This window comes from Antrostomus carolinensis, unplaced genomic scaffold, assembly GCF_000700745.2.
Source record: "Antrostomus carolinensis isolate BGI_N321 unplaced genomic scaffold, ASM70074v2 scaffold35226, whole genome shotgun sequence".
Taxonomy (NCBI): domain Eukaryota; kingdom Metazoa; phylum Chordata; class Aves; order Caprimulgiformes; family Caprimulgidae; genus Antrostomus; species Antrostomus carolinensis.
This window is the reverse complement of record NW_010320403.1, coordinates 453-13,348: the sequence shown is the minus strand read 5'-3', so window position 1 is coordinate 13,348 and position 12,896 is coordinate 453. Positions and strand designations below refer to the sequence as shown.

At 53.3% G+C, this 12,896-nt stretch overlaps 1 protein-coding gene across 1 annotated transcript; it reads left to right on the top strand.

Moving 5' to 3' along the window:
• The first annotated feature begins 3,701 nt into the window (after nucleotides 1–3,701).
• Nucleotides 3,702–12,698, top strand: LOC104526205 (stromelysin-3). The gene is made up of 7 exons (XM_010169589.2): nucleotides 3,702–3,949; nucleotides 5,194–5,337; nucleotides 6,397–6,530; nucleotides 9,266–9,513; nucleotides 9,843–10,056; nucleotides 11,397–11,654; nucleotides 12,565–12,698. Exons 1-7 carry the CDS (start codon nucleotides 3,702–3,704, stop codon nucleotides 12,696–12,698), a joined length of 1,380 nt encoding a protein of 459 aa, XP_010167891.2.
• The last annotated feature ends 198 nt before the right edge of the window (nucleotides 12,699–12,896 follow it).

Genomic DNA, 12,896 nt, shown 5'->3' with positions numbered 1-12,896 from the left:
TGGCTGGTGTTCATCTGGCCCCCGCAGCCCCAGACGTGATGGCTGTTGTATCACAGCACTTGAGGGCTGCCAAAGCTGCGAGGAGCCGGGTGGGCAGTCTGTACCTCTGCTGTGGTGTCTGTGCTCCCATGGGATCCGTCCTTTCCCTCCTGTCCCTGCCTCAGCCTGTCAGTCACAAGGCTGCACAAGAGGCACTTTCTTGGCTTGGGGCTGTGGCCAGCCTGCAGCACAGCCCCCTCTGTGTACAGCCTTGCTCCTCTGCTGTCCTCACCACCCTCGACCCTTGGTTTCAGGCCTGGCAGCCCCTCTGCGCTCGTCTTGTGCAGACATTTTGCTGCTCAGTCTCAACTGCCAAGCCCTGGCCTCTAGAAGCTGCCTGTTCCCATGCAGAGTGGCCACCCCAGCTGAGGGTTATGCTGTGCCAGTGGCTGCAGAGCACCTTAGCCAGAGATCAGATCCAGCTCTGCTCTCAGCTGCTCTGAACACCTTCCCTGGGTTCCAGGGACTTTCCTTTGCGTTTGGTTTTTGGTAATCCTTGCCCCGTCGGTGGTGGGATGGGAGGAGTGGAGATGCTTTGGCAGTTACTCAGCAGCCAGTGCCCTCCTCATCCTCTCTTCCCAGGTTTGCACTAGCTTCAGCAGCAGCACAGCCCTAAGCAAACCCCGAAGTTTAGAGTTGGGGCATTGTACCACCGCTCAGGAGAACAAAGCAGGATCTCCCCAGGAGAGGGTGGCTTCAGCGCTGGGTGGGAAGGATGCAACCTTCAGTGAGAGGACGCATTAGCTAGGCCTTGGGAAGTGCCTGCAGCGAGGTGTGTCCAGCCAAGGAGACTGAAATCTCCAGCCTGACACGTCTCCTGAGCATTGTTTGGCAGGTGGTTTCTGCCTGTCACATTTCCTCTTGCCGGCTGCACCGGCAGTGGCATTTTCCAGCCCTTTCCTGCCATGGTGCTAATGTCAGTGCAGTGACGACAGGGAGAGACTCACCGTCTGTCATGGGGCACAGCAAGTGCACAGGGCAGCAGGGCAGGTCCTGCCTCCACCCAGGGGTTCGTAGGGCCATGCTCTGTCCCCTCCCAGGGCCAGGTCACAGCAGAGGGCAGGCAGGCTGGAGCAAATAGGGTCTTGCCAAAGGCAAGGTACAGTTTGGGTGGCTGAAAGCTGGGATTCATGTCAGTGGCCTTGAGCTAACCAAAGAGGAGAGAAAAAACCTACCTCTGGTCTGCCTCTGAACATGGAATCCCTTGGGGCAAGAAGGAAACAGGAGGAAACTCCTCCTCTCTCTGCTCCTGCTTGGAGGAGAGTGATAATCTTCGGTTTATGACAGTGCCTCCAGCCAGGAAAGGTAATGACCAGCCTTCCTGGGAGACCAGGGAGATGTGTTCCGTGTAGCCAAGACAAAAAAAACAGGAGTAAGCCCATCTGTGTCAGCCTTACCCCCTCACTTACCTGGGCAACTCCTGAGAGTTTCTCCGTGCTCCCAGTTAGTTCCACAGCGAGGGCTCTCCCCAGGGTCCATCTCCACTCTCCCTGTGTGCCTTGGAGCAGCTGTCCTGCACCTCCTGGTCCTGGGAAACCAGACACATTCCTCACCCCATGTCCTCAGGCAGCCAGACCTGCCTCTGGTAGCAGTGGGTGCTCTGGAGCACACCCAGGAGCAAGGAGCTGAGTGGCCCTCCAGTCTGGGCTTTGGTGACACTGCTGCCATTACATGCTTGGCAGAGGGTCTTGTTAGGGCTGGGAGCAAGATGTTGGCCAAGATGTGAACCTTAGCAGCTCCTCCTGCCAGCTGTCCTTTGCAGGCACTAGCTGCCAGCCCAGGCAGGGTGCCAGGCAGCTCTTAGAGTTCCTCTTAGAGAGACAGGTACCTCTGACCTGGCAGAGCTCCAGCTCTCAGCAGAGCAGCCCGGTGCAGACTCCCCTGGGACAGGCCAGCCTTACCACCCTCCTTCCAGTAAAGCACTGGATGCATTCCCAGTGCCATGGCTGGGTGGGTTGGCTTTGCTGTTCAGGATGTAAAATGGCTTTCTCTCTTTGCATGTGTTGATGGCACGGTTCCTGTGGTGTGTGAAAGTGCACTGGGACACCAGGATTGTGTCAATGGTTTCTAAGGCAAAGGCTGGCAGATGCCAAGCCACCAAGGGTGTCTGGCTGGCTGGGGAGGACAAGCCAGCAAAGTGGAGTGGTGACAGAGACGAAGAGCCGGACACCTAAACTGCACCTTGTGTGACCTCCCAGGCTCTGGTGTCCATCCATGCATTGCTCAGAGGCACGGGGCCATTACAGAGTTGGGAGCTCGGTAGCGGAATTAATGCCAAGGGCTTCACACTTCATTCCAGCCCGCATGAATGGGCTCATTGTAGGGAAGAGCGCGGCGGCAGCACGCGGATTACACGGCATCATGGCAGCCCTGGCACTGTGCCCGCCTGACCTTCATGTCCCCAGCAGGGCAGCCAGGAGAGCTGGCCTGGAGGAAGGCAGCTCTCGGCAGGGGAAGGAAGGGGACCTCTAAACCCCAGGTCTTCACTCTGGAGCCCTGTGGGGCAGAACCTGCCTGTTCTGTCTGAGTAGGGATGTGTCACTGCTGCATCTCAGCTCCTCAAACACCTTCACATTTGCCTGTGAAGAATTGGGCTAAAAAATCCATGTTTGGGCCTCTGGCTTGTGCAGCACAATGACACGGGGACCAAGCGCCTCTCACCCCACAGGCCTCACAGCAGCTGGGGATTATCACAGAATCACAGAATCACAGAATCACAGAATGTCAGGATTGGAAGGGACCTCAAAAGATGAATGTCTCCAGAGAAGGAGACTCCACAACCTCCCTGGGCAGCCTGTTCCAGTGCTCTGATTATGCTTGGGTCATGTTTCCTGGTGGCCCCTTAGTCCTGCTGTCAAGTGGGAAACCAATGGAAGTCAGCTAATTAGCACTAATTAATGTTGCCAAGAGAAAGCGTGCTTTTCCAACTAAGTGTGGGAGAGCCCAGGTGATCTTATTCCCAAGCAGAGTCACAGGCACAGTGAGGCAAGGGGGTACAGTCCTGTCCTTCCTTTGCAGAACCTGTGACCTCAGGCAGTGATAGAGGCTGAAGGGCCCGTCACGGATGCTCTCTGCCCCAGGGACTAGCCTCTCAGTCACCCCCCAGATCCATGTGTCCTGCTCTCCAGCTTGTACTATCCCCCAGCCCTGCTGAGAGCCTGCTCACCACACCAGGACAGCAAGGGGACACTATGGGACAGACAATGGAGAGCACAACTGTGTGCTGGGGACTAAAGGCTTCCTCCCATTAATGTCACCTCTACCCAGGGCCAGGAGGGAATAAAGGATGTGGGGCAAAGGGGGAGAATTTACTCCCTAGTGATTTGTTTCATTCTTGAAGGGTCTGGTTCTCATCCACAGTTTGCAAAAGCATTTCCTGCCGGCCAGCTGCCAAGCTAAAACGGACCAAAAATAGCCCAGTGCTTAGGAGGTGCCATGGCATGACACAGTGTCTTCCAGGTGTGACCTGTCCTGGCAGCAGCAGAGCTCAGGGAATGGAGGGTGTTTGTGGGGAGCAGTTTGTGCCCTAGCAGCAGGGGAACAGCCCCAGGCAGAGGTGGAACTCACCGCTGCAGTGCTGCTGTGGGAGTTGTCCACCACTCTGCATCAGGACCTCTCTTCCTGGACACTGAAGTCACGGCTTTGCTTTTCCCTTTTAGGACATGTCTCGAAAGCATCACACCTGGAAGGAGCAGAGTCCTTGGCTGTCTTCCTTGGTGAACGCTGTGGGGACAGGCATGCCTGTCAAGGGCTTTGCTGTGGGTGTGGATGAGCAGGTCGCACGCTGGAATCCACCCCGGTGCGGCGTGCCGGACTTCCCGGTATCACCGGACAGCCAGAACGGGCGGAACCGGCAGAAGCGGTTCGTCCTCTCCGGCGGACGCTGGGACAAGACTGATCTCACCTACAAGTAAGAGAGGCACAAAACGGGAGTCAGGCTGGTTTGCTTCTCCCTCCCCAAACCTCTCAGTCTGATGTTCCATGGAGCTTGGCATGCTGTGCTGTGATCATAAAAGCTGGAGGGCATCCCTAAAACTGGGTACAGGCAGCTGGGGGACAGGGGAGCCACCTGTGGAGCCACCAGCAGAGTCGTACCCAGCACCTCCACATCCCCTCACACACACACTGCCATAAACACACCTGCCCGCCTGCCCCTGCCCGAGCAGCCGTCGTCAGCATCACCCCTTGGTCACTCCCACATCAACACCCCCATGTGCACACGTTCACTCCGTGCATCAAACCCCTGACACATGCTGAGCTGAGCCTCTACCACCAGCCCTCTCCTGCTGTGCCCCCCCAGCCACCCCGCTATGGGCTCATTTCACAGTTTATTTTAAAAAGACCTTTTTATTCAGCTGTTATTGATGTTCCCATAAACACAACTTCAGTGTGAAGTTTTGCCCAAGCCACCCCACACATTCTCTATTGCAAATCTCCTCAACAGGCTTGTGTGAGGGTTGTGCTGCCTCCCTGGTTGCCCACGGGGGCATGAGCGGAGAGGTGAGCACGCTCGTATGGACTTTGACAGCATGTAAATCATCTTTTGTTTAATTAAGTGCAGGAGACAGTTCCTCATAGCATTAGGAGGTGATAGATGACAGAAAGGCTTCTTCCCTTTTTTTTTGGTCAACAGTGTTAAAGAAAGAAACGCAGCAGAGACAACACACACCAACCCTGTTAATGGAAGGGAAAGAAAGCTCCCTCTTGGCAGACCTTACCATCTGCTTATGTTCCAGGAGGGCAGAAGGGGCAGCAGCTGCTCTGAGCGAGCCCAAATTTCCAGGGGTAAAAAATGCAGAGATTGAGGAGGAGAAATCATGCACACCACTCCCAGGGACCTCTGTGGCACTGGACTCATGGGGGACAGACCTGGGAAAAGCTGCATCGCTTCAGAGAAACACAGATCTGCAAAGCTCTCCACAGAGCCCACCTCTGGGCCCACCAGCCAGAGGGTTTCTACACTGATGGGATTTATCTGCTGTACATGTTGCTTGGAAGAGGGTGCTGGAGCAGTGCTTGTGTGGATTGGAGATGTTCTGGTGCTGAGAGGGAGTGGCAGACCTAGTGACATTGATCCTAAAGATGTCTTCATGACAGCAGTGTCCGTGGCACAGCAGCTGGTGCTCTCTTCATCCAGTGTCTGTTTCTTCTCAGAATTATCAGGTTCCCGTGGCAACTTGTAAAAGCTAAAGTGAGAAGGACCATCGAGGAAGCGTTGAAAGTCTGGAGTGACGTGACTCCGTTGACCTTCACTGAGGTGCAGGAGGGCCGGGCTGACATCGTAATCGATTTCACAAGGTGAGCATGGTGGGCAGCAGCATCCTCCTCCCAGACAGAGCAGCAGCCTTGCAGGTAAGACCCCAGGCCCGTAACCAGAGCAGAGAGCTGCCAGCACACAACTTGGGCACTCAAGCAGAGGCTCATGTTTCTGCTTTCAGACACTGGGATTTGTTTGGGGTGGGGTTTTTTTTGTTGTTTTTGTTTTTTGGGGGTTTTTTGTCACAGCTGTGGGCTGCTTGGTGTAAGTGCAGCTGCTCCATGCTGGCTGTGCACAGTATCATTTCTGATCATTCATTAATTTTCCTGGTACATTTACGTTTCTCTGCCCACAGGCTGTTTTCCTAAGTGTTTGTTTTGACTTTCCATCTTCAGGTCCTCCATCCTGTCCCTTGACTGAACGACGTAACTGTCTGCCCAAAGACAAATATAGTTTCTTGGTTAAATGAATCTTGGCTCCTGGCCTGAAATTCACTTTTGGCAAAATACACACGGGGGCAAAGACTTCCCTCTGCTGCGTGTTTGCACAAACTAATAAAGGCAGTGGAGCCCGTCCAAGCAGTGATGCGATGTGCATGCTGTGTATCTGCCTGTGCCTCCCTTGGCTCTCTAAAGTGGCCACATCTCTGATGAGTTTCCTTCACTACTCAACGCCGGGCTCGGCTTGAGTGAGGACCTGAGGGTTTGGCTGGGTTCGCTGCCGGCTGCCCCTCTGCATCCCCCTCCACTCAGCTGTGTCAACTTAATCTTGGCTCGTGCAGTCACCTCCTTAATTCTTTAGGCTCTGTGGTGAGCTTTGGGCTGGAAGCTGAACAGAAGGAGGGGAGAAAATCCTGGAGAAAATACATGAACTCCCCAGGGCCTGGTGTGACCGAGCTCTGCTTCCTCAGTGCCCCGATGCAGAACCGAGTTTGTGGCAATCCCAAGGGCTCCAAACAGTCGATCTGGACCGGTGGGATGAACCTGGGCTGGGAATGAGAGCTGCTGCCCCTTGCAGCGGCTCCCCACCTTTGACCATATGATGCTGTTCACTGGAGGTACGGGGCCATTTGTCTGAGGTGCAATGTGTCTTCCCTCCAGGTACTGGCATGGAGATAACTTGCCTTTTGATGGGCCCGGAGGGATCCTGGCACACGCGTTCTTCCCCAAGACACACCGGGAAGGAGACGTCCATTTTGACTATGATGAGACCTGGACGATTGGGAACAACTTGGGTATGGTACCATTCAGGGGAGATGTGGACACTCCAGGATGCTTTTCAGGGCACTTGGAAATTATTCAGTTGTGGTGGACCCTGTAAAATTGAGAGGCAGCAATCATTTTTGTGGTGTGCATTGTCATCTCCTACCACTTACAACCCTACTGGTAGCATTCAGGTCTTTTCTTGTCACCCTTCAGCCACAGCAAAGCCTGTGTCCAACACCCTGGTTTTCCTGTGTGGTGGGAGCAAGAAGGACATGTCTGAGACAGCTCCTCTGCCCAGCCACACACCCTGCCACTTGGGAATTGCACCCAGTGTTGGCAGGAGCGTTAGAAATAAAGCAGGGAAAGGATGAAGGAAAACTATGGCTCAAGCAGTGGCTGACACAGCTGTCTTCCAAAGGACAGCCTCAGCCCCAGTCCATGCACACACTGTTCACTGCCTCCCCACAAAGTATTTTCTCTTTGAACAAGTCCATAAAGGGAAACCAGCCAGGCTCCAGCTCTGCCCTCGTGGCCTGGGAATGCTCCGACCATAACAACACCGTATCAAGCTAGGACTCTTTTTTTAATTTTTTTTTTTTAATTTTGCTAATAATAGATCCAAGCTGGTAACTCTGCTTGGGCACTCAGGGTCTGGTGTCAGAGTATCTCATGAGATACTGCAGTACCGCCTGGGACCATCTGACTCAGTGCCCAAAGCATCAGTTTCTGCAAGACCTGCCAAAATTAACCCAGGTCAGCCCCTCCTCCTCCTTCCCAGTTTATCCACAGGGACAAAGACACAATCACAAAGCTCAAGTTAAACTCCTGCCTCTCTGGGGTTTCCCAAACATTTTGTCCACGTTGATGTTCAGGGCTCAGAAGGGCTCCCCCAAGGTCCACTTTATTGCTAGCTCTGTGCCAACTTGAGTCTCTGTGTGGGGCACAGGACTGCTGTGTCTCCAACCCTCTTCATGCCGACCCAGAACAAGAACCACAGAGCACCAGATCTTTCTGCAGGAGCATTTCTGCTCCTTAGGGAAGGGTGAGCTCTGCTGTTTTTTGCCCTCTCTTAGGGCTGCCTGTGTTGTTGAGCAGTTTCCTACGTTCTCCCACAGAGAGAGTGTTGGAGGCACTGAAATGGATGCCAGTCCCATCAGAATCCAGCTCTATTCCATGGCCTTTTTTTTTCCCCCTACGTCTTCCATAAATAAATGTTGTAAAAGCTCTTTGCAGCTAATTGCCATTTAATATGCTGAAAAGAGCTTTACAATATAAACATGGATAAATGCTTATCTGAGCTCTCAGCGAGACAGGGAAATCCTTAGCCTTATTTTCCAGACAGGAGAGCAGAATTACAAGGAGGGCTAAGGTGTGCCCTGGGGTGACCCCACGGCTGTGCAGGAAGCAGGACTCCACGTGGAGGACCTTCTGTGAGGGACACTGTGATGCTCCCCAGCACAGCTTCTTCAGGCGTGCTGTTCAGCTCCCCAGGAGGATCTGACAAAAGCACAGCCCATCTGCCAACACTGGAAAGCATCAAGTGAGGAGCCTGCCAAACTAAACAGAAGTGTCTGAAAGTTTGTAATAAATCACTGACACAGAAATCCCACTTTCTCAGCTGACCTAGATGTGTCGATTTAATTGGGTCAGTGCTGTGCAAATTCATTGCTTCGATGTAAAGCTGATCAGTGGAGGAAGACAGGGGCTCACCTTCCCCTCCGCCCTTCCCAGGCGTTCCTCCCAGCTGTGTCCCCCCGTCCCATCCCGTCCCAGTGCTGAGAAGTGACCTGCTCCCCTGGAGCCAGCAGGGAAATCCTGCTTGGAGCAGCGAGGCTGGCTGACTCACATCCCTGCATTTCTCATCACTTGGGCTGCAGCTCAGAGGATTTCTGGCTGAAGACAAGTGAATGAATACGCTGGGACTTGTCAACAAACAGCCCCGCTCACAAGTTTCGCTGCTTCATCTGCCTCTCTTCCAGCTTTCCCTGAAATTTATCAACTTCAAAAAGGATCCGTTGGAAGCTAAACAACACCTGCCAAATGACACATTTTCGCATACGAAAATCCACTTTCCCCCCCTCTCCTTTTCTAGACACTCCAAGGTCATGTGTTCCTAAAGCATGATCTCCCATAAATCTACTTGAGTCTGGTGAAGAAGGCCCAGGCCTTGACACTGGATAATTTTTTATGGATTTATTTCTCAATATTGCCTTCTTGCTACAGTCCGCACACAAGCAATAAATGAGCTCCCTCTGCTGTCTGTGTGAAAACGGCCTTTAGCAAGTTTTACTCCTCACTGATGCAGGTTCTTCCACAGTGGACATGATCTAAAGGGGACCTGATATGCTACAGCTGTAGCCAACAACTGCTGCAAGGCTGGGTGGACAAAACCCAACCTTACAACCCCAACACCTACCTCTGTGGGCCACACTTCTTTCTCTGTGCAAATTTTTTCTCTCCAAAAGCACATGAGAAACCCTTTTCTTCCTGATAGCTGATGGGGTACAGAAGCCCCTGGCGACAGAATTACAAGTGACCAGCATGCCCAGGTTATGAGTATGAACTCACTCACGTGCTCCAGGAAAACCCTGGGAACAACAAGGTGCAAGTTCTGTACTCAAGGTAGATTCTCTTTCCTTGCGTTAGGCTCCTACAACATACTTCAGTGCATTGCCCGTGGCTGACAATGGGTAGAAGTGAGCCTCGAAGGCAGGCATCCCACACACAAACTGGCAAAAGCATCTCCCACCTTCTCCCTTTGCAGGCACTGACCTCCTCCAAGTGGCCGCTCATGAGTTTGGCCACGTCCTGGGCCTGCAGCACACGGCTGTCTCCAAGTCACTGATGTCTCCTTTCTACATCTTCCGCTACCCGCTGAGCCTGAGTGAGGATGACAAGCAGGGTATCCAGTACCTCTATGGGAAACCCAAACTGGATCCTGACCCAACCCCAACTCAGCCAGCAGAACAGCCGCAGCCGGACCTGGAAACAAATGAGATCACCAACGTGGAGGTGAGTGAACAGCTTGTCTGTGTCCTCCTCCAACACCACTGCTTGTTCCCAGCTGCTGGGACTGTCCTCACTGTGAGGCCAGCAGCAAGCTTACGCATGGTTTGGTGTCTGTGCCTTCCACCCATGCTGCTCAGCCCATGGCCAGACCCCACGGCTGGCACTGCCAGCTTGGGGTGTGTGGAGAGAGGCTCTTGGGCAGCACATGCCCCACCAAAACTGGCTGAAAGCAGGACAGCTGCCTGGACACGGGGGCTTCCTGTCCCCTGGACCCAGCCAGGGTGAGGGGGTCTCCCGTGAGTCCAAGCACCTGACGGGCTGTGCTTTGGCAGTCTGTACAGCCCGACGCCTGCGACACAGCTTTCGAGGCCGCGTCCACCATCCGAGGGGAGCTGTTCTTCTTCAAGTCTCGCTATGTGTGGCGGCTCCGAGCTGGAAAACTGCAGGATGGCTACCCAGCTCTGGCCTCCCGCCACTGGCAGGGGATCCCCAGCTCTGTTGATGCCACCTTCGAGGACCCTCTGGGCAATATCTGGTTTTTTCAAGGTAAGAGCTGGACTGGGATCAGACGACTTGGAAAAGCATCTTCTTTACTGAGGGGTATTCAGGACCCAACAAGTTCCTGGGAGGATAAACCTTCTGGGCATCCTCAGCAATCCAGTGATCCTGGTTATTTGTTTCCTTCTCTATTTAAACTTTTTAGCAGATACTGAGGGGTGAAGAGAGAAGGAGTGGTCACTTTTATTTTAGACACAGATAAGATATCCCATTCTTCTCTTTTGAGCCTCTGTCCTGGCAATGCTGCAGGCAGAGGAGGAGAAAGGAAACACTTGCTCCATCCCCGCAGCTGTCCTGGGAAGCACGGTGCCAGAAGAGAGCCCAAGACATTTTCACAGGCTGGGGAGCTCCTGAGCCCGTGTCCCTGAGGTCCTGCTCAGGGGATGGACAGCATCTTCTCAGCTCCTCAGAGGCCTGGATGCAGAGCTTGTGTAGTACCTGCAGACTGAATGAGCCTACAAGGAGCCTGTGTGGGGAGCCAGGCAACCTCCAGCCACCAAGGAGATTGAAAACCAATCACCCTCGGGGGGCCAAACCTCCTCCCAGCCATCTCTGGAGTTCAGGACCAGTAACAACCCCCATTTCAGTTGCACTGTTTTCTTTAATGCTCTTTCCAAGTGTAAATTTAATAGCAGGGATGCAGAATGATGTAGGTACCCAGCTGCCCTGCTCACACCCCATCTGTGTGCCGTGAGACCCAGTACCAGAAAGCAGAGCAGGCAGCTCTGCACAAACAGATTGCTTAGCACCTGACCTGCACACAAGGACTTACGGCGCTAAAATTGGCAGGCTCCTATCATGAATTCAAATGAGATAAGGGAAAAGTATTACATGCCGTAGGCTAATTACAGAGATTCCCATTTTAATCTAATCTGGAAATATGCTCCCAGTCTCTAGTTCAGCTTGGCAACTTCTTCCCAGTTTCTGTAGCTCGCTGCTTTACAGCCACATGCCCCCTTTATGCCTCTGCATGCCCATTTCTGTTCTCCTCCAAGAGCTGAGACTGCAGGGTAGAGGCTGGTCCCTCCAGGCAAGTCTTTTGGTGTAACACAAATAGAGAAAAGACAGCAGCTGTAACAGTCCTCCTCATCCCACCACTGACACCCTCTAGCTTAGATCGAGGTGGGAAGTCAACTCCTCGTGCTGCCGGCACTTTGGGTGCCCGTCAGTGACAGTGTCCATGCTGCTGGTGGGGTTTTTGCCTCTCAGGCACAGCTTTCCCTGGGAGCTCTGCCAAGGCACCAGCTCTAGTTGCGTGGTTCACTGCCAAATGATCAGGCACCAAAGAGCTTCTGAACCCTTATCTCTCTATTCTGTCTCCTCGACAGATTCTCAGTACTGGATTTATGATGGTGAGAGACGCGTATCTGGTCCCACCCCGATTGTGGAGCTGGGCCTCCCTGCATCCCCTGTGCAGGCAGCTCTGGTCTGGGGGGCTGAGAAGAACAAGATCTACATCTTCAGTGGAGGCAACTACTGGCGCTTCAACCCTCACACCCGGCAGGTGGACAACATCTACCCCCGGACCATGGCCGACTGGCGCGGCGTCCCTCAGGAGATCGACGCAGCTTTTCAGGACGAGTTTGGTCAGTGCAGCAGGGAGATAGCTGCTCTGTGGTGGGTGCTCAGGCTGATGCCACTGTCCAGCTGGAAGAACTGGGCAGATGTAGATGTGGGCACTTCCCAGCCATAGCACATGCTGTATAGTGTAGAGAGAGAGGGGCAGCTCCCTCCAGTGGGTAGGGAACTGAGGCTTCTCCCATGAAAGTTTTATCATTAATAATTGCAACAACCAACAGTTAAGTTGATTGAAGAATTCAAACTTCTGACCAAGAAATGGTCACAGAGTCCTACCCAGCTGTTACTGCTCCCGACAAAGCAAGTGATGAGAGGACATCAGAAACGCTGCCCACACTTCACCTAGGCAGCTTCCTGAATGAACAGGCTGCTTTTGGCATTGCCTGGTCCTCACAGGTGTGCTCCATGCTGAAGACGGCATGGCAGTGCCATAGAAACACTGGGGACAGCAGGGTGCTTGGGGTGACAGGTATGGTGACTGCTTCTTTCCTCCCAAAGGATGCAGTGGAACGGCTTCCCATTGCTTCCAGAGCCTAAATCACAGGGCAGCTTCCCTGCAGTAACAGATGGTCTGCAGCAGATCTTCACAAGCTCCCTCTTGTAGGCCCTGTTCAGGTCCTAGACATCCTCTGCCCTCTCAGGTCTGAGTCTCTACAGGGGTGCAACATACTGAAAACCACCAGGAATATAAAATAAAATCCATCCTGTTTACTCTCCCATCAAAACTAAAACAATGTGAAAGAACATTGTAAGCCACAAGCCAGGGTTCAAGTGAAATGAATCTAGCAGCATCTCCTGCCTCTTCCAGGCTCTCTTCTGGTACTGCACTGCTGCGGTGTGTTAGCCGGACCAGGTGCCAGGAAAGAGCTCAGAGCTGTGTGAACCTGTCTCTCCTAACCCTTCCTCTCTCACACACAGGTTTTGCCTATTTCCTGAGAGGCCGAGATTACTGGAAGTTCGATCCGGTCCAGGTGAAAGTGCTGGAGGGCTACCCACGCCAGATCAGCCAGGACTTCTTCAGCTGTACACCTTCCTCCAACTCCTTCAGATGAGGGGGGAGCTTGTGTCCTCCATGCTCCCCTTTCATCACCCTTACCTCCAGCAGCCACACAGAGGGTTCCCTCTGCCATTCCTGGCTTCCTTTCAGGCTCAGCATCTGACACAACACGTGTCTGTCACAACAAGTGACAGAGTTTGCTCCTCTCAAGTTCCAGCAGCCCCAGCTTCAGTTGCTATCAATATAAAAGCAT